The sequence below is a fragment of the Amaranthus tricolor genome, chromosome 10 (genome assembly GCF_026212465.1).
Source record: "Amaranthus tricolor cultivar Red isolate AtriRed21 chromosome 10, ASM2621246v1, whole genome shotgun sequence".
Taxonomy (NCBI): Eukaryota; Viridiplantae; Streptophyta; class Magnoliopsida; order Caryophyllales; family Amaranthaceae; genus Amaranthus; species Amaranthus tricolor.
In genome coordinates, this window is record NC_080056.1 from 24,549,848 (window position 1) to 24,571,681 (window position 21,834).

The window sequence follows — 21,834 nt, forward strand, 5'->3', positions numbered from 1 at the left end:
AACTAAAAAAATCTGAGTGTTTGAGATAGTAATCATTAATCTACCGAATCCAAAGCCTATCCTTCTTTTGGGCAAAGGACCATAGACTCTTCAACATGGCATCCTTATTCCAAAGATCCAACCAACTCAAATTAAGACCTCTACAAGACTTTGGTAGGCAAACGTGACTCCAAGCTACATGAGGTTCAGCTTCAGAATCTTGACCACCACTCGAAATAAACTTATTACACCCAGCTTCAACCATCTGGATAATTTTTTTTGGTAGGATAAAGATTTGAGCCCAATAGGAATGCATACTCTGAATAACACTTCAGACAAGCTGAATTCTACGGGCCAAAGAAAGAATCCTAGTAGCCTAGTGATTAATTCTACTCGTAATTTTCTCCACCAATACTAAGCAATCCTGAATACCAAGCCTTTTTGCAGATAAAGGGACCCTAAGATACCTATAAGGAAGAACACCCTTAGGAACTTGACTAGCTTGAACAAGCCTAAAACTCATAGCGTCATCTACACCAGCAACATAGAGAGCACTCTTGCGTTTATTAATAGAAAGACCAAAAACCATAGAAAAATCATATAGAACAAGATTCAAGGCATGCATAGAAGGAAGATTAGCTTTAAGAAAAACAAGAAGATCATCAGCAAATAAAAGTTCCATGACCTCTGAGCACTTACACTTAGGATGGAAATGATATCGCCTTTCTTCCTCTTCAAACATCTATTGAAATACTCCATAGAGAGAGCAAAAAGAAAAGGAGAAATTGGGTCCCCTTGGCAAAGCCCCTTCTGAGCTCTGAAAGGAATACCAGGAAATCCATTGATCAAAATAGAATACGAAACAGTAGATACACAACTCATCACCCAATTGATAAATGGAGAAGGAAAAATCATCTGCTGCATAACACACTTAAGAAAAGACCACTCAACAAAATCATACGCGTTCGCCATATCTACTTTATAACCTTGAATAAGATCAGTAGCAAGCAAAATGTTGTCACAGATTTGCCTACCAGGAATAAAGCCTGACTAAGCAGGACCAACAAGATGAGGAATAACTTTCTAGAGTCTAGCCGTAAGAATCTTAGCAATAATTTTGTAAAGCACATAGCAACAAGAGATTGGCCGAAAATTCTTTAGCTTTGAGGCATTAGAAATCTTCGGAACAAGAGTGATAGAAGTAATGTTTATAGGAGAATACATAGCACCATCATTAAAGAAATGCAAAATAGCCGTATAAACATCCTCCTTTATAATATCCCAAGCTTCTTTAAAAAAGTGTAAGCTAAAGCAATCAAGACTAAGACTCTTGGACTCATCAATATCGCTGAGAGCATCATCAATATCAGCCCTGCTAATGCACCAAATTCAGGTGTAGAATTATCAAGCCAGCCCATAAAAACTAAGTCAGGAGAGCTTGATAAGTGTTCTGAGGCCATCAAAGGATCACAGCCCATGAAGAAGTGTTCTGAGGCCATTAAACCATGAAGGCAAGCCTACAAGTCCTCCAAGGAGAAATTGCTGAAGCACTTATAAACTAGGAGATTCATGGACTCAAAAAGATGATCACACTCTTGGTCAATAAGTCCACAGAATGATCAAGGAAGTAAGGGAGAACTTACTTAGCTTAGATCCTTGTTTTATTTCAGCCTATGTAAAGCTTAGAGTAGTTGTTAAGATAGGAAAGTTGGCCTTTGTTAATAATGTCCCCAACGGCTAATAGCCTTTGTTAATAACAACCTCATCGGCTAATAAGGGGGCAAATCATAAGGAGGCAAATCTATATATGGGGCCTCTTATTTTGTAAAAGCTCAGTTTTGATTGCAATACAATTTTCTTCATCTTCACTTTCATAAGTTGGGTGATTCAACTAGGAAGTGAGTGATTCTTGGATGTGCGTGAGTGAAGCCACATTCAAGAATTATAGGATCATTCAATCTAGGGAGTGAACCTAGAAAGAATAGTTCAAGGGAAGGGGCTGTCTTGACAAGTGAAGCCAGACATCCTCAGTCCAAACCCACAATCAGGCACATTGAGGTTGTTTATGATCAAGAAGGTAACCTTTGGCATATTCTTTGAACAAGATCTTGCAAAGCATTTAGAAAAGGGTTGCAACGTGAAGATTCACTGATTTCCCTGACCAAATTAGTGCAAATTGGTATCAGAGCCACGTTCAGGAACAAGGGTAGTCGATACATACAGGATTAGCCACATACAAATTTTGGTAAGAACGTTCTACCCTTGTGTAGAATAGAAAATTCGGCGTGAAATCAGGTAGTTCTGTGCGAATTTCATTCTAAGTAATCAGTATTTGTACTTTTAATTCAAAATAATCAAAAGTTTGTGTTTGTGTTAGGGTTTAAACGTGGACACACAAGAACATACAAAAAAAGAATCTGATTCTAAGGTTTGTTCTATATTTTTTTCTAGAAATTTGTTAAGTAATTCTCTTGTTTTTGCATATTCCTGATTCATTGTTGTGTATTAAAATGGATTTAGAAGAAAGGTTTGCCCAAATCACCATCTTAATGCAACAGTTAACGCAAGAATTTGCTAATTTGACTACCCCACAAAATGAGAGGGCTAACACTGACCCTCATACACCACAACCTCGGACTCATGAAGATAGGAATCTTATAATTTATAGGTTATACTTTGATGGACATTCTACTAACCCCGGGGATTATCTGGATCGGGAAGCCAGCAAGGAGAAGGTATGTGCCACCAACATATAGACAACAATTATTTGTACAATGGAATGCTTTAACTCAAGGCAATAGATCTGTGTCAAGTTATATCCAAGAGTGGGAAAGGTTCTCTGTACAGTGTGATGTGCAAGAATCTGAGGAAATGAGAGTAGGGAAGTTTCTGGCAGGGTTGACAGAAGACTTGAGGGAAAAAATAGAACTGATCCCAAATCTCACAGTCACCTTAACATGTAATCATGCCTTAACCTTGGAGAAATACTCAAAGAAGAAAGGGAGTTAGAATGCTAACACTAATTACAATAGGGGAGTAACTAGTATCCAGAAGACAACTACTAATCAACTTAATCTTGCTAAAACCAATCCATTAGGGGAGACTACTAGGAGTAAGGTGAACCCTCCAAGTAAAAATGTGGTCTGTTTTAAGTGTCATGGCCATGGTCACTACAAGAATGAATGTCCAAACAGTAGGGCTTTTACTATACAAGAGTGGAGAGAATTCAAGAAGTTGAAAGACCTAAGGCTATGTTATTTTCCATCAATGGAAGAGAAGAAGAAGTGTGGCCTAAGACTAGAGAGGAGGATGATGATGGGTCTTATAAGGGTGAATGAAAATGGGGTGTTGACAAGATATAAAACAGACTCTGAAGAGATTAAGGAAGAGGAGAGGGAATAGCTGCACCCTGAGATTGAGATGCACACATTCATACTCAGAAAGAATTTTCACACCACATCTAAAACAAAGAAGTCAGATCAGAGGGAGTCTATTTTCCAAACCAAGTGTAGGATCAAAGGCAATATTTGTGATTTGATTATAGATGGAGGGAGTGAGACTAATTGTGTTAGTCAGGATTTGGTTCAAGAACTGAAGATCCCTACCCAGGCACACCCTCATCCCTACAAACTAAAATGGTTAGATCAGAAAACTAGTGGGTTAGTAGACAAACGAAGCTTAATCAGTATCAGTATAGGTACTTATGAAGACCAAGTCTTATGTGATGTGTTGGACATGAGTGCATGTCATGTGTTGTTAGGCAGGCCTTGGTAGTATGATAGAAGGGCCACTCATGATGGGTAAACTTAGGCATGGCCACGGTCCAGGTTGGACCGGTTTCGTTCCGGTTCCATCCGGTTCCGGTTCCACCCGGTTCCGGTTCCATTTGGAACCTGTCGCGAACTGTTCCGGTTCCGGTTCCGGTTCCGGGCGGTTCCACACGGTTCCTTGGCGGTTCATGAGGCGGTTCCGGCGGTTCCAACTCACGGGACGGGCGGGTCGGACCATTGGTTCCATTTTTTTTTCTTTAAATATTTGTATAATAAAAAAATACTATAATATCGCGGACGTACCTTTGATGATTACTTGATTATTAGCGAAATTCATTGCATGTCAAGTTGTCATCGTTATTGAAATATTTACTAAAAAGAATGGAAAAAAATAAATTAATAAGAAACGAATCAATGATAATGTCGATAAAGATGATTAATAAAAAAAGAGGGAGAAAATGGACTTGAACCTAGTACCCAAAGGAATACTAAGCTGCCTACGTATCCCGAAGGAATCAAAGCCCACGTAGTTCTTTGTCATACCTTTTATTTATAGTTGTTGAATGTTGATTTATCGTTGTCGCTTGTCGGATTGATCCTATTCGTCCTCGTCATCATCATGTGGTTGGTTAGATGCTTCAGCTGACTCTCCTCCTGACGATGATGCAGATGTATCCATCATCATCCATGGATCATCATCGTCGTCTTGATCATCATCATTCCTTATTCCTTGTGTTCGAGTCTCCGCTTGATCCCAATCTTTCTTGCAAACACATATTTGAATACTATGTGGAGCAAAACGAGATCTCTTTTCGTCCAAAAATCTTCTACCTGCACTAAAAGCAGACTCCGACGCAATTATTAACGCGGGAATTGCAAGGATATCCTTTGCAATTCTCGATAAAATGGGAAATTTTACAGATTTTTCTTTCCACCACTCCAAAATATTATAGATACTTTCGTCTATTTCAAAGTCGTGTTTAAGATAACTATCTAGTACTAAATATGAGGTCGAGGAAGAAGAAAATGATCCTACAAAACTATCATCTTGACTCATTATGTTAGCTATTACCGAATTATAGTAAGAGGGACGTGCCGAAACGCTAGCACGCCTAGACATATCGCGTTTCGGGTTATATACACTAGCGTAAAAATCATAGAGTTCTGCTAAATATTTTTTACATGTTCCTACATAATTATGTACATCAGTAGACGGGCGATCTAACGATTGGTAATAAAATCCTATTACTTTAGTAAGGACTCAGTTTTAAAACGTGGGACCAAAATGGTTGCTATTCCATAAATATAAGGAAATCGGTAAAATATGTCTTCCATTTTTCCATCATATCTGCAAGAATCGGCCTCATATTTGGGTTAGTATCATCATGTGTATATTTAAGGAGATGATAAAAAATAGTAATACATTCACTTATTACTAAGTGAACGTTCGGTTCATAAACATAAGAAAAAATCTTAGTCGCGTGGTCATACGCTTCTAATATGTTATGTACACCTATAGCTAACTCCCAAGTGTCATCAGCTATGTAACTATCTGTACACTCACTATATAGTTGTGTTATTATTGGACGATAAGAAATCGCCTTTCTTAATAAATCGTTGGTTGAGCCCCAACGTGTAGGAGAATCTAATGACCAATACACTTTTTTAAGTTGATATTGGTCACATAATTGTTTATATCGTCTTTTTATCTTTCCGATCCTAAGCCACTTCACTATATCCCTAATTGGTTCTAATAAATCACTTAATTGTTTTATGCCTGCTTGGCAAGATAAGTTAACTATATGCGCACAACAACGTATGTGTAATAAGCTACCTCCAAGGATTAAACTAAAAGCAGGTTCGTTAAACAAAAGTTCTATACATTTAATGTTCACGGTTGCATTATCAATTGAACAACAAAATATTTTATCTAATAAGTTCCATTCTCTACATATCTCTACTAATCTATATTTTATGTTTTCACCGGTATGTCTTTCTGGCATTGTCTCAAAAGCAATTATTCTTTTTTGAATAATCCAATTTTGATCTATCCAATGTGCTGTTACACACATATAAGGTTCTAAATGTGGGGGAGCAGACCAAATGTCAGTTGTTATGCTAACCCTACCATTAAAAGATTTAAACATTTCAACTAATTCATAGCGCATTGATTCGTATAATTTAATTGTGCGTCTTTTAAGAGTGCTCCTAGGGATTGCTATATATTGTGGTTGCAAAGTTTTTCTAGTGAGACGCTCGTATGCCCTACTTTCACCGTGGTTAAAAGGCAATTCATCACAAATTACATACCTAGAAAATTCATCAATCATATCATTACGATCATATGTAAAAGGCATACCTGTGCTGGGAATGTCCCATTGTGTCTGTCGGCTTCCACTTGTGGTCCAGCTGCCGCTTGCTGCATGAGTTTCTTTTGTGATTTCATGCTTCTTTGCCAAATGTTTGTTAAAAGATCTCGTACCACCACCTAACACGTATTCACAAAACACAATAAATAAATGTTTATAAAATATGAATATATAATGTATCAATGTATTATGTATGTATAAAAAACTTAAAAAGTATTTACCTCTGGCGAAACTGTATGAAACTAAGGGCTTTACTCCTTGACTTTCACAAATTTGAAAAGTGCATAAGAAAATATCTGGATTCTCGGTTGGTTCTTTTGTGAAATACGACCACACATGTGAAACAGCTCTACCACTAGGAGGTGGCATTGCCGGAAAAGGTTGTCTTATTGGTTCATCTTCATCTAAATAAATAATTTAAAATTATAAAACTCTAATTAAATAAATAAATAATTTAAAGTTTAATTAATTTGAAGAATAAAATTATAAAACTAACCGATAGTTTAGAAATTGACTCGTTTACCACGAGTTTGTCTTTGTTGTTGTTGTTCTCCTTGTTCTTCATGTGATCTTGTTGATGACTGTCGAGATATATGTATCCCAATTGGGGTCGTTGGTTCCTCTTCTTGTTCTTCTTCTTCATCAATTTGTATTTCTCTTTCCACTTCTTCTGCATAATAATGTAATTCTGGGTCGTACCCTTCCGGATAATTATGTTCATAATTATAATTACTAATGGAACGTATTGTTGATACCGACGGAGTAGAAGTGGCCTTTCTTTTGGACGAACTGGAACCTCCCAATGATTTTGCCACTTTAGTAACTTTTTTTGTGGCTTTTTTCAAAAATGAAGACATGATTGATAATATTGAAGTAATAATAGAAATATAGAATTAAGAAATAAAGAAATAATTAATTATGTAACTAACTAAATGAAGAAATAATTAAGAGACTAATTATGTAATTAAGAGAATAATTGCGTAATTAAAGAATTAAATAGAGAGAGTAAGTAGAGAGAGTAGGAGAAGAGATGAGTTGTGAATGAAAATTATTGAAAGTGATGAGTATATATAGAGGAAACTCCAACGGCTAGTTAACGGTAACATTTTGGCGAACCGGTTCCATGGAACCGGTGGGCCGGTTCAACCGGACCGGTCCCGGTTCCGGTTCTGGTCCCGGTTCCACGGAACCGTTGAGCCGGTTCAACCGGACCGATTCCGGTTCCGGTTCCAGAACCGGTTCCATGGAACCGTTGGACCGGTTCTCCCGGACTAGTTCCGGTTCCAAACCGCGGGTTTTTTACCCGGTTCACGACGTTTTTTTCCGGCGATTTCACGGTTCTGGCAACTTTTTTCCGGCGGTTTCACGGTTTCGTGGTTCGGGACGGTTCGGAACATGTCGCAAACGGTTCCGGTTCCGGATCCGGTTCCAAGCGGTTCGGGACTGGTTCGGTTCCAGGTAACCCGCCCCGTGGCCATGCCTAGGTATACTAATGTGTATACCATCAGACATGAAGGTAAACTGAAGGACTAAATACCCCTACCACCTCACAGGGCTATCCCACCTTTGAAGAAATCACAACACTTGCACTTAGCCAGTAGAAAAGTTTGTGATAGGGAGTTGAAACAAAGGGCCTTGATTTGGGTCATGTTTAGTAAAGAAGTAGAGGAAAACCAGAATAGTATACCCAAGGGAGGTTCAGCCATTAATCAGAGAGCTTCAAGATGCATTTCCCAAGGATTTGCCCAAGGGACTTCCACCTATAAGAGGAATAGAGCACCAAATTGACTTGATACCAGGGGCTCCCTTACCCAATAAGCCAGCCTATAGGAGCAGTCCTAACTAAGCCAAGGAATTACAGAGGCAAGTAGAGGAACTATGGGAGAGGGGATACGTGAGGAAAAGCCTTAGCCCTTGTACTGTGCCTACATTGTTAGTACCAAAGAAGGATGGGACATGAAGGATGTGCATACACAGTAGGATTGTGCACAACATTACTATCAAATATAGGTTCCCTATCCCTAGTATTGATGATATGATGGATGAACTAGCAGGAGCTCAATGGTTTAGCAAGGTGGATCTCAGAAGTGGATACCACCAGATTAGGATGAAGGAAGGTGATGAAGGGAAGACAGCCTTCAAAACTATATATCGACTCTACGAATGGATGGTAATGCCCTTTGTATTGACAGGAGCACCAAGTACCTTTATGAGATTTATGAATGAGATATTGAGACCTTTTATAGGAAAAATTATTGTGGTTTACTTGGATGACATCTTAATATATAGCAAACAAATGAAAGAACACTTGAACCATCTAAGACAATTGTTTCAGATACTTAGGGAACAACAACTGTATGGGAAGTTAGAAAAGTGTATGTTTTTAATGCAAGAAGTTAGTTTTTTTGGGATTTATAATAGGCAAGAAGGGAGTGAAAGCTGATCTAGAAAAAGTGGAAGCAATAAAAACTTGGCCTACACCTAACACCATTACACAAGTAAGATCTTTTCATGGACTAGCATCCTTTTAAAGGAGATTCATAAGGAATTTTAGCACAATCATGACACCCATCATAGAATGTACAAAAAAAGAAAATTTCGTGGACTAGTGAGGCACACAAGGCCTTTGAACTTATCAAATCAGCTATGTGTAGTGCACCTGTTTTGAAACTTCCTGATTTTAATCAACCCTTTGAAGTAGAATGTGATGCTAGTGGCACTGGAATAGGAGCTGTGCTGTTACAAGAGGGAAGACCAGTTGCATATTTTAGTGAGAAGTTAAACAACAGTAGGCTAAACTATTCTACCTATGACAAAGAGTTTTATGCATTAGTAAGGGCACTTGAACATTGGTCTCACTATTTGAGGATACAACCTTTTATTTTGCATACTGAGCATGAATCTTTGAAATACATTAATGGGCAAAAGAAACTCAGTAGGAAACATGCTAGATGGGTAGAATTTTTACAAACCTTTAACTTTTCTGCAAATTACAAAACAGGGAAGACTAACATATTTATAGATGCTCTGAGTAGGAGACAGCAACTGTTAGCTGTATTAGAATCAAAAATTTTGGGTTGAAATGATTAAAGATCATTATGCTGAGGATGAGGATTTTAAGGAAATATTTGAGCAATCTTAGAAGAGAACTGTTAGTGGACCATTCTACCTTCAGCAAGGCTTTCTGTTTAGGGGGAATAAGCTATGCACACCCAAGATTCCTTTAAGGGGGTTACTGGTAAAGGAGGTTCATGAGGGGAGCTTGAGTGGACACTTTGGGATTCAAAAGCCTTAGATATGTTAGCACAACATTTTTATTGGCCAAAAATGCTAGGAACAGTAGGGAAACACATACTGAGGTGTGAAGCTTGTCTCAAGGCCAAGATAACTTTTCACAAAGGAGAGTACAGACCACTACCTACAGTTGAGAGACCTTGGGAGCACATTAGTATAGATTTCATTGTAGCCTTACCTAGGACACGAAGAGGGAAAGACTCCATCATGGTGGTAATGGATAGGTTCTCCAAAATCGCACACTTCATAGCATGCAACAAAGTGGATGATGCAACCAACGTAGCTAGGTTATACTTTGCTGAAATTGTTAAACTGCATGGAGTGCCTAAGACCATAGTATCTGACAGAGATGGCAAATTCTTGAGCTATTTCTGGAATACTCTGTGGAGATTGTTAGGCACAAAGTTATTGTTTAGTACTTCTCACCATCCACAAATGGATGGACAAACTGAAGTCACTAAGAAAACACTAGAAGCCATACTTAGAAACCTGGTTTGAAAGAACCTCAGGGATTGGGATCGAAAACTCAGCCGACAGAATTTGCATACAATAGCAGTCCTAGTTGCACAACAAAGCATTCACCCTTTGAGTGTGTGTATGGTTCTAAACCATTATTACCATTCTCATTAGTGAATTTACCTATGTAGGTTCAGAAACAAAAAGAAGGAAAGCAACAAGCCACTGACTTCCTACAACTCCACCAACAAGTCCTGGACAACATCAATAAAGCCAATGCTAAATATAAACAAAGAGCAGACAAAGGATTAACTCAACAGAAGCAGTTCAGCATTGGAGATGTTGTATGGGTGCACTTGAAAAAAGAGAGGTTTCCCAAGCAAAGAAAGAACAAACTCACGCCTAGAGCTATAGGACCTTACCAGATCATTGACAAGTATGGGGAAAATGTCTAAAATGTAGAGCTTCCTGAGGAATATGGGGTCTCTACAACATGTAATGTGGGGGACTTAGCTCCATATCAAGGGCCTTCAGAATTGAGGACAATTCTCTTCAAAGAAGTGGGGAATGCACCAAATTCAGGTGCAGAATTATCAAGCCAGCCCATACAAACCAAGTCAAGAAAGCTTGATAAGTGTTCTGAGGCCATCAAAGGATCACAGCCCATGAAGGAGTGTTATGAGGCCCTCAAAGGATCATAGACCATGAAGCCAAACCTACAACTCCTCCAAGGAGAGATTGCTGAAGCACTTATAAGCCAGGAGATTCATGGACTCAAGGAAAGGAAGGTGATCACACTCTTGATCAATAAGTCCACAAAATGATCAAGGAAGCAAGGGAGAACATACTTAGCTTAGATCCTTGTTTTATTTCAGCCTATGTAAAGCTTAGAGTAGTTGTTAAGATAGGACAACTGGCCTTTGTTAATAACGGCTTCAATGGTTAATAGCCTTTGTTAATAATAGCCTCAACGACTAATAAGGGGGCAAATCATAAGGACGCAAATCTATATGTAGGGCCTTTTGTTTTGTAAAAACTCAATTTTGATTTTAAAAACTAGGAAGTGAATTATTCTTGGACGTGCGTGAGTGAAGCCACATTCAAGAATTATAGGATCATTCAATCTAGGGAGTGAACCTAGAAAGAATAGATCAAGGGAAGGGGCTGTCTTGACAAGTGAAGCCAGACATCCTCAGTCCAAACCCACAATCAGTCACATTGAGGCTGTCTGTGATCAAGAAGGTGACCTTTGGCATATTCTCTGAACAAGATCTTGAAGAGCATTTAGAAAAGGGTTGCAACGTGAAGATTCACTGATTTCCCTGACCAAATCAGTGCAGCTAATAGGTTTAATAAGATCTTGGGCTTGAGTCATAGTAAGCTGCAGGCCAGTACGCATAGCCTGGAGATTAATACCCTTAAGAGAATCAGCAGCCTTTCCTAAAAGGTTTTTATAAAACTGAGTAATTGATGTCTTGATGGCTTCAGGATCAGTCAATAAATCCCCACAATCATCAACTAACGCATCAATTCTATTTTTCTTGCATCTCTCTTTAACAACACTATGAAGGAAGTGAGTGTTGGACTCCCCCTCATGAAGCCATGCAATCCGAGCCTTCTGCCTCAAACCACCTTCCTCAATACGAAACCACTTCCTCAACATAGCACTAGCATGAATCTCTTGACTATGAAGAGCCATAGAGAAAGGAGTATCTTGAAGAGCAAGCTGAAGTTGATCCAACTTAGACCTCCAATAATTGATCTTCTCCTGAAGTTTCTGAAAATGAACCAAATGAAGAGACTTCAAATTCCTCTTCACAACCTTCAGTTTATGCCAAACCCGCTCAAGCCCATAGCCTTCACATTTAGAACTCCAAGCTTGCTGAATCAAAGATAAGAAATCAGGATGATCAGGCAAACTTTTGAAGTACCTAAAAGGCCTACCACCTGCACCAGACATCTGCTCAAAAGACACCAATAAAGGACAATGATCAGAAATATAAGTATTTAAATATTGCACAGAAACACTGAAATCTTGATTAATCCAATCCTCATTAATGAAACAATGATCAATCCTAGAAGCTCTCCCATTAGAATCCACACCTTTGTTATTCCACGAAAACCGATGGCCAATAGAATTAGATGATGGCAGTAGCAGAAATACAATCCACAAAATCCTTCATTTTATAATTAGAGACTTTCCTACCATGTCCACAATGACAAGCATCATATACAGCATTAAAATCCCCCATAACAAGACAATGACCCTGAAAATTACCCCCTAACTGCATTAACTCCTTCCATAAAGGCCTTCTGTCAGCAATGATGTTCAACCCATAAAACAAAGGTCTTCCCACTATCAAGCACTTTCACTTTACAATGAATAAATTGTCTATGATCACACACAATAGTCAGAAAAACCTAGACTCATCCTAACCCACCATATTTCTAACCTTATGCTAATCAGACGAATTATCAACCCACCTCCAAGAGGGAGCAATAAGCTTCTGAGATTGAACAATATGCTCCTTCTTAACTCTAGTCTCAAAAATACCAGCAAGAAAAACTTTATGGGATAGCAAAAGCTTACCCACTTCTTTGGCCTTGAATGAAACTCCAAGGCCTCTAACATTCCAAGCAAGACAAATCATGAGGTACCACTGGGATTAGGAATCCCAGCACCTTCCACAACACAAGCAAATGATTAGTTACCCCTTTAGCATAATGTTTATGAGTTACAAGGGTCCACTCTTCCTCTGACTAAGAAGGCACAGCCTGCTCAGTTTCTATACGCTCACACATAGCCCTAACATCACTCCTAGGCATTAATTGAACCTGCTGAACATCACATTGCACAGTCTGCTCAGTCTCTGAACTACTACACCTATCAGTACTCCTGAACTTCAATTTAGCTTGATGAATATCAGTATGCACAGCCTAGCTTCCCCCTCTGTACAACTTCCCTATCTAGTTTAGGGACTACCTGTTTAGAAGCCAAGCAAATATGCCCCACTAACTGACATTTAGGACATAGATGAGGCACCCATTCAGCATAATACGCTTGTTTAAACACGCTCCCATCTTCATCTTCCACTAACACCTCCTTAGGCAAAGGTTTTGAAACATCAATTTCAACCAAGATTCTAGCATATTGAATAATAGATTTCCTAGAAGTAGGATTATCAGCAAAAATAGGAACCCTAAAAATAGTCCCTATCCTACTAAGGTTATTCATCCCCCACAAATGCATAGGAAGCTTCAACAAACGAATCCATATAGTAATAACCCTAAGAATAACCTTCTTGAAATCAAAATCCTTATCCCAACGCCTTACTAAGACTAGACGTTTGCCCATCATAGTATTTCCCCCATTAACAATCATACTAGCATCATTTGCAGAAGAACATTGTACAAGCATCTTGATGTAAAATAGTATTATATTTTGAAATACTAGGCCAATTCTTTCACACAAATCGATTAAAAGAAAAAAAATTAGGTTAAAAATCCACAATGAACATAGCCACAGTATGATCCCATCTACCTTCAAAGCTCTAATTTCATTTTTATCAACCACAACTTTAACAACACCATTATTTACACAAGGAGCAACAAAATTCAAGGTCGTACTTGATGGAGGATTAAAGACATTCATCCGAAAAGTCGAAGGACCACTCACCACTCGATCAGAGACAGACCCATTTCAAAGAATCTGGGTTTTGCTTGCAAGGTGAAGATTCATTGTCTCTTGAGACACGACATGACCCTTTATAGCAGAACCAAGAGCACTCTTGCGATTAAAAAAAGATAAAAGGGACTGTAATCACTGAATTTCTTGCTGCAATTCCTCTTCTGTGTTACCTAGTTTTGTTGAATTTGGGGAAGATTTCACAGCATTCAAGCTTTGTGAGGAAGTTTGACTGGTCGAATTACCAATTGGCGAATAATTTTGTGGATTTCTATGAGTTCTAGCCATGAAAATTGAAACAAGTAGCAAGCAATCAGTTTCAAGCCAGACCCTTTCTCTTCAATTCTCTCTCTAGAAAGCAAAACATGCGTTTTTACCAAAGGTTTAATTATTATTACGAAAATTTTTATATCATTTAATTAGTGTACGGCTTACTAAATGTTACGTTTAAAATTCTTATTTCTTAATAAATTTCGTTAACCAATTATTTTAATGACTTTAACACTTTTACTCTAATTATTTTAAACTAGTACTTTTTTATTGTTAAGTTTAATTATATTTTTAAGTTTGTTTTACTCCAAACAAATCCTAATTACCAAAACTAACCTAGTCCAGCCTTGCTACCATATGGCCTAAAGATTTGGGCAAAGATTTTTTTCATTTTTTTTTAATCCAAATTCCTTACCTAAATGCTTCCCAAATTGCTATATTTATATTTGCCCATGTGTTAGCCTTGTACCTTTGAAAATTAGGAGCAGTCATCAAACTATTACCCCTTTCTATCCATGAGTGGGCTTTAAGACAATTTTTTTTTTCATTTTCTCCTAAATTAACTTCATAATATCATCTACTAATTTCCTAATATTTATTACTTGAAGAAAACCAAAAGGAAGGAGCATAATACATCACTTTTTTAGCTTAAATCATCATTATTTTGAGAGCATATTTGGTTATTATTTTGGGTACTTGGAAGATCATCATTTTGGAGCTTGGAGTACTTAGCTTGGAGGATCATACCACTTATTTTCCTAATTAGTACTGTTGGACCTCTTGAGTTTTGATGATGACTACACTTTAACAAATATTTGTTTAGAGATTTTGTGCAGGTCGATATCCGATTAATTGTGATCGTTGATAGTACCGATGACTTAGTTCATGGGAATACACATGTCAAAAGGTTTCAAGAGATGCAAGAAGAGTATATCACGTGGGATGTAAAATGGAGACAGGTTGTCTACTGTTCCCAGGTTCGATGTTCTAGCAAGTTGAAATTTGGAGACAGCGCAGTGTTCCCAAACTGAAGTCAATTTACGTTAGCTAATAAATTCTATCTTTTATTTTTTTAGTTAATGTATTTTAAATTAATTTGTTGCATTAGTTTATTAAAGTTAATTGGCAAAAAGAATTTCTAAAATTCCTTACGTGGTGGTTTCAAGATTAATTCCTTATTTTTAGGAGATAAACTTGGATCTACTAAAAAGTAGGAACAGCAGTTATGTCTTAATCATTTTTGATTTTCTGAAAAATAATAAAAATAATTTTTTCCTAAAAATAGTAAAAATAACCATTTTCTAAGAATTAGTCAAAAGATAACCGTTTTTGGAATTGGTCAATAGATAACCGTTTTCTAAATATAGCATGAAGTTCCAGCCATTAATTTGGGGAACAGCGGTTATTAAGGAACAGCAGTTATTAGGGAACAGCGGTTATCAGGGAACAGCGGTTATCAGTGAATAGCGGTTACTGATTGCCTTCACCGTTTGCTTGACTTATTCAAAGGCTGAAGTATTAACCATTTTGTGATTCATTCAGCATCATTCATTGATCCATGACTAAGGATAATGGGTTGGAATATTTTTCTATTTTTAGAAATTTATTTTATTATAAATAAGCTAACTAGCTCGGTTTTTCAAAAAAGAAAAATAACGCATGCTTTAAGAGAAAAACAATTCTTGAGCGTTTATTTTTGAAATTCTACAAGTAATATTTTGTTTTCAAATTGCCAATTAATTCATAATATTTACTTGTGCAACTCTTTAATTTATCTTAGAGAATTTCAATCCTTTTTGTAAGGGTTTTTGAGTGTTTATGTAATTAGACTCGGGTGAGTCTAAGGGGGAAATTAGATAGCTTTGAGTGAAGCTAGAGAGGATTAGCTTGTAGAGAAGCTAAGGTTGTTGCTTGGAGTAAAGCAATTAGAGAGAAGAGGAGTCGGCCTAGGTGTTACGCTTCGAGTGAAGCAAGGTGTTTATTGTGATTGTAACTAATTGCCTTAAACATAGTGGAGTTGTTGAAAATCCCAAGTGGTCGTGGTTTTTCCTTTTGTTTAGGCCCAAAAGGTTTCCACGTAAAATCGTGTGTCTCTCTTATTATTTTGCTCTTAGTTTAAGCTTTATTTATTTTGAATAATTCCGCAAAAACAGGGCACAATCGCTTAAACTTACAACAACAACAATTCACCCCCCCTCTTGTTGCTGTTCCCGTTCCTAATTGAATCAACAATTGGTATCAGAGCCCTGTTCCCAGAAGATCAGGAAACCCTGAGGGCAGATTCTGGTGTTCCCGAAAAATGTCAATTATGAACGAGCGAATGGAAGAGGGATATTCAACTCAAAGACCGCCAATGTTCGATGGAAAATTTTATACATACTGGAAAAATAGAATGGAAATCTTCATCAAGGCTGAGAACTATCAAGTGTGGAGAGTCATTGAAATCGGAGATTTTGAGGTAACCATTACTAACTCTAACAATGAAGTAGTTCCCAAACCAATAACAGAATATGAAAAAGAAGATTTTCAGAAAATGGAATTAAATGCTCTTGCTATAAAATTACTTCATTGTGGTCTTGGACCAAACGAGCATAATAGAATAATGGGATGTAAATCCGCTAAGCAAATTTGGGACCTGCTTGCTGTTACCCATGAGGGAACAAGTGAAGTCAAACGGTCCAAAATTGATTTGTTAATGTCTAAATACGAGAGATTTGTTATGGAGCCAAGAGAAAGTATCCAAGAGATGTTCACTAGGTTCACCAACATAACAAATGAGCTTGTTTCTCTTGGAAGAATAATTCCCACTGATGAACAAGTAAGGAAGATTCTAAGGAGCCTTCCTCAAGATGAGCGCTGGAGGGCCAAGGTTACTGCTATACAAGAGTCCAAAGATTTTACAAAGTTTAATCTAGAGGAGCTGGCTGGTTCCCTAATGACGCATGAATTGCATTTGGGAACAGCAGAAAGTTCCAGGAACAAGGGACTGGCTCTGGCAGCGGGGGAACAGGACGAATCAGAATGTGATGAAGAAGAGGCTGCTTTGTTGGTACGAAAATTCAAGAAGTTCTTCAGGAACAGCAGGTATGCAAATCAAAGAAACAACAAAGAAAGAAGAACAAAAAATCTTGAATGCCACAAATGTGGAAGTACCGAGCACTTCATCAAGGATTGCCCAACATGGAAGAATGAAAAGGGCAAGGGAAAGACAAGAGATTCAAGAAGACCGTTGAACAAAGAGAATTTCAACAAGATTGACTTTCGTAAGGCCATGATTGCAGCATGGGGAGAAACTGAAAGTGAGAATGAAACTATTGTTCCCGAAGAAGAGGAGACAGCTAACCTATGTCTCATGGCTACGCATAAAGGCAAGGAGAAGCAGGTAAATATTTCTAATTCATTTTCTGACCATTCATTTAATCTAAGTAAAAATGAATTAAAAGAGTTGTTAAAAGAGACACAAGCTAAACTTGAAAATTGCAATGATAAGTGTCTCAAGTTAGAACAGGAACTTAAAGTAAGCAAAGACCATGTCTCATACATAAACACCTTTAGACATGATGTCCAAAACAGATTTTTCGGTTTGTTGGACCAAAATATAATCCTAAAGGAAAATATGGAGAGACTTAAGAAAGAAAATGTTATTCTTAATATTGAGCTATCACAATACAAATTATTAGGCTTAAATAAAGAATTGATAAATGCATCTACTAAGGATTTGTGCAATGATTTTCAACATTTAGATTTGAATCCGGAATCCGACCATAATAATGATAATAATCTTGAATTAAATTCTAGAGGAAAAGGGAAAATCAAAATAACTCCCAAATGGATTCTAGATGCTAAAAGTAAGAAATCAAAAGGCCTAAAATATTTTAAGAATAACAAAAGTAAGAAAGCTTACGTTGATCTTCCTAGAGACAGGTACTGTACCTTCTGTGGAAAAGCTGGCCATCTGAAGGAATAGTGCACCAAAAGGGAACAGTATACTGTCTCTAACAGAAATTATGTCGATAACATTCAAATTGATAAATATGATTCATGTAAGATCGACAAGGAACCCAAGAAAGTCTGGGTTCCTATAATTAACAATTAATTATCTTACAGGTCCAAGTGAGGGGGAACAGCTCATGGTATCTCGACAGTGGGTGTTCCAAGCATATGACGGGTGACAAATCTAAATTTCTCTCACTTGAAGCCTATGATGGGGGAACAGTAACCTTCGGTGACAATATGAAGGGTGAGATAATCGCCAAAGGAAAGGTTGGAAGGTCATGTTCCCACGCCATTGATAATGTATTTTTAGTCGAGAATTTGAAACACAACTTACTCAGCATTTCTCAATTTTGTGATAAGGGTAACTCTGTAAACTTTACTTCTGAAAAGTGCATTATTTCTAGGAATGACACAGGAGACACCATTCTTGAGGGAATCAGAAAAGGGAACACCTATGCGGTGGACCTGGACACTGTTCCCAGAAACAGTCTAACGTGTCTAAGTGTTATAGAAGACGACCCACTTCTTTGGCATAAGCGTCTAGGTCATGCTAGTTATTCATTGATTAATACATTAAGATCTAAAGACCTAGTTAGAGGACTACCATCTATAAAATTCCTTAAGGATGAAATATGTGATCCTTGTGCCAAAGGAAAACAAGTAAGGTCATCTTTTAAACCAAAGAATGTTGTAACCACCTCAAAAACGCTTGAATTATTACATATGGATTTGTGTGGACCTATGAGAATACAAAGCCGTAGTGGCAAGAGATATGTGTTTGTTATTGTTGATGATTATAGTAGATTTACATGGACTTTATTTTTAGTTAGTAAAGATGAAGCTTTTAATGAGTTTGTTTCCTTCGCTAACAAAATACAAAAATCTACTAATAATCAAATTATTCACATAAGGTCATATCATGGTAAAGAATTTGAAAATTCAAGCTTTATGAGTTATTGCAATGAACATGGAATAAGTCACAATTTTTCCGCCCCTAGAACACGACAACAAAATGGTGTAGTAGAAAGGAAAAATAGAACTTTAGAAGAAATGGCTAGGACTATGTTGATTGCTAGTGGTTTACCTAGAAATTTTTGGGCCGAGGCTGTTAATACTGCATGCTACATTTTGAATCGTGTGTTAATAAGACCCATCACTTCTAAGACAACTTATGAATTGTTTAAAGGTGTTAAACCAAATATCTCCTATTTTCGTGTGTTTGGATGCAAATGTTTTGTACATGTTAATGGAAAATGGAATATAGGTAAATTTGATGAAAGAAGTGATGAAGCAGTATTTCTTGGCTATTCATCTCAAAGTAAGGCATATAGAGTTTATAACAAAAGAACAATGAGTGTGGAAGAATCCGTTCACATAATTTTCGATGAAACTAACCTTTTGTCAAGTGAACAGGATACAAATAATTTCAAGATAGGTCTTGCAAATCTAGAGGACGATGATGAAGAATTGAAAGTGCAAGATCAAGAAACAGCTGGTGAACAGCCGGTTCCAGCAGAAGCAGAAAGTACTGATTAAGTTCAGGAACTGCCAGAACATCAGGAACAGCAGACTGTTCCCAATCCAGCTGTTCCCACAGATGAGCAGAACAATCCAGTAGCTGAACAGAATGTTAATCAAGCTGATGAACCAGAACATGCTACTGTTCCCACAAGAGATTTTGTACCAAAACCTTGGAGATATCAAAAATACCATCCTCTTGATTTGATTGTAAGTGATTTGAATAAAGGAACACAAACTCGATCTCAATTGAGAAATTTTTGTGCACATTTTGCGTTCCTATCATCACTTGAACCCAAAAATCACGAAGAAGCTCTAAAGGATTCGGAATGGGTCATAGCCATGCAAGATGAATTGAACGAATTTGAAAGAAACAAAGTATGGCATTTAGAACCCAAACCGAAACACAAGAAGGTAATTGGTTTGAAATGGGTATTTCGAAACAAATTAGATGAGCATGGAATAATTGTAAGAAACAAAGCAAGGCTCGTGGTAAAAGGGTACAATCAACAAGAAGGTATTGATTATACTGAGACATTTGCTCCAGTAGCAAGGTTAGAAGCTATTAGAATTTTAATTTCTTTTGCTGCATTTATGAACTTTAAATTATATCAAATGGATGTGAAATGTGCATTCTTGAATGGTTTTCTTGATGAAGAAGTTTTTGTTGAACAACCGCCTGGCTTTGAGAATACCTCGTGTCTTGATCATGTCTATAAGCTTGATAAAGCTCTTTATGGGTTGAAACAAGCTCCTAGGCAATGGTATGAAAGACTATCAAAGTTTTTGATCCAAAATGACTTTATAAGAGGTAAAATTGATAAAACCTTATTCTTTAAGAATAGAGGTTCCAATATATTAGTTGTTCAAATATATGTTGATGATATTATTTTTGGTGCCACAAATGAATTGCCATGTAAAGAATTTGCTAACCTTATGAGCACTGAATTTGAAATGAGCATGATGGGAGAATTAAATTTCTTTCTTGGTTTGCAAATTAAACAAACTGCTAATGGTATCTTTATTCATCAACAAAAATATATAAAAGAACTTCTTAAGAAATATGGCTTGAATAACGCTAAAACCAACCATACACCCATGGCTACTAATGTAAGATTAGATGAAGATACAAATGGAACAAATATTGACCAAACTATGTATAGAGGCATGATTGGATCTTTATTATATCTAACTGCTAGTAGACCCGATATTTCATTTAGTGTTGGTTTATGTGCGAGATTTCAATCTAACCCTAAAGAATCACATCTAACTGCAGTAAAACGTATTTTGAGATATCTAAAGGGAACAGATGATTTATCATTATTTTATCCTAAGAGTGATGTTTTTGATTTGAAAGGCTTTAGTGATGCAGATTATGCAGGAGATCTTGTTAATAGAAAAAGCACGTCAGGTATGGTACAATTTCTTGGCTCATGTTTAGTTTCATGGAGTTCCAAGAAACAAAACACTGTTGCATTATCAACCGCTGAAGCTGAGTACGTAGCAGCAGCAGCTTGCTGTTCCCAAATGTTATGGATAAAGCAGCAGCTAAGAGACTTTGGTATTAAGTATGCATGTGTTCCTATTTATTGCGATAATACCAGTGCCATATGCATATCCAAAGATCCAGTGCATCACTCACGAGTAAAGCACATCCATATTAGGCATCATTTTCTTAAGGATAATGTTGAAAATAAAAATATTATTGTCAAGCATGTAAACACTAACGAGCAAATAGCAGATATCATGACCAAACCGCTCCCAAGGGAACAGCATGAGAAAATGAGATTGGAACTTGGCATGATCAAGCTGCATTAAAGGAAGTATCATATATGATTCCTAGAGACAAAATGAAAATTGAAAATGATCAATCAACCACAATAATCTTGATTGATAAATCAATTATCGAAAGGATCAGGTACGCATTTTTTAAAGGTATATACTTTGGATGTTCTCATGATTGCATGATTATTTTGATCTGACGGTAGTAGCACAATATTACCATTTTTCTTTTTAAAATTAAAAATTTAATACACGTAAAAAAAAAAAAAAAAAAAAAAAAAAAAAAAAAGAAGGAGAAAACAAACAAAAACAACAATTTTTATTCCAGCAGTTTTTTTTAAGTAGGAGTTGAGTCACTCAACGTATTCCAACTTCACAATTCAAAATCAATTGTCTTGATTTGATAACTGCCTCAAGCACGTCACTTCATCAGGTATAATTACTCCCACTCGTCCCATCTTTCACGTTCACTCAACCCTAAACCGTCATTCCTCCCATTTCCCTTTCACTTCGCCATTTTCCCTTGCTTTTCTCTCTAAAAACTTCAATGAAAACCAAGAATCTGAAACCAAAAATGAAGCAACCTGTCCCTCTTCGAGTTATCTACCCACCTTCTCACACTCCCAGACCTAAATCTTCTTCCAAGGAACCAGAGGACACCCCTATGTCTCCGCAAACAAGTGGTAAAAGAACAAGAGAATCCAAGAAACCTTCA

At 37.1% G+C, this 21,834-nt stretch overlaps 2 protein-coding genes across 2 annotated transcripts; both read right to left on the reverse strand.

Moving 5' to 3' along the window:
* Positions 1 to 355: 355 nt before the first annotated feature.
* On the reverse strand, positions 356 to 2,475 carry LOC130824998 (uncharacterized). The gene is made up of 6 exons (XM_057690023.1): positions 2,386 to 2,475; positions 2,201 to 2,296; positions 1,451 to 1,521; positions 1,108 to 1,351; positions 853 to 1,029; positions 356 to 721 (listed from the first exon to the last, which is right to left on the reverse strand). Exons 1-6 carry the CDS (start codon positions 2,473 to 2,475, stop codon positions 356 to 358), a joined length of 1,044 nt encoding a protein of 347 aa, XP_057546006.1.
* Positions 2,476 to 4,250: 1,775 nt separating this feature from the next.
* LOC130825354 (uncharacterized) lies at positions 4,251 to 7,712 on the reverse strand. Its single transcript, XM_057690522.1, has 4 exons — positions 6,615 to 7,712; positions 6,340 to 6,522; positions 6,109 to 6,237; positions 4,251 to 4,580 (listed from the first exon to the last, which is right to left on the reverse strand). The coding sequence occupies exons 2-4, from the start codon at positions 6,485 to 6,487 to the stop codon at positions 4,348 to 4,350; spliced, it is 510 nt and encodes a 169-aa protein (XP_057546505.1). The 5' UTR covers positions 6,488 to 6,522; positions 6,615 to 7,712; the 3' UTR covers positions 4,251 to 4,347.
* Positions 7,713 to 21,834: the final 14,122 nt, after the last annotated feature.

Bases quoted from the DNA above. Each gene is read 5' to 3' on its own strand.
- LOC130824998 (XM_057690023.1), bottom strand. From the start codon at position 2,475: ATGAATCAGGAATATGCAAAAACAAGAGAATTACTTAACAAATTTCTA. The intron at 1,522-2,200 runs GTATGTATCGAC...TAAGTGCTTCAG, and splicing joins ATTTGTATGTGGCTAATCCT to CAATTTCTCCTTGGAGGACT. The intron at 1,030-1,107 runs GTGCTTTACAAA...GGTCCTGCTTAG, and splicing joins GGCCAATCTCTTGTTGCTAT to TCAGGCTTTATTCCTGGTAG.
- LOC130825354 (XM_057690522.1), bottom strand. From the start codon at position 6,487: ATGCCACCTCCTAGTGGTAGAGCTGTTTCACATGTGTGGTCGTATTTC. The intron at 6,238-6,339 runs GTAAATACTTTT...AATACGTGTTAG, and splicing joins TTCATACAGTTTCGCCAGAG to GTGGTGGTACGAGATCTTTT. The intron at 4,581-6,108 runs GTATGCCTTTTA...CTTTTAGTGCAG, and splicing joins ATGGGACATTCCCAGCACAG to GTAGAAGATTTTTGGACGAA.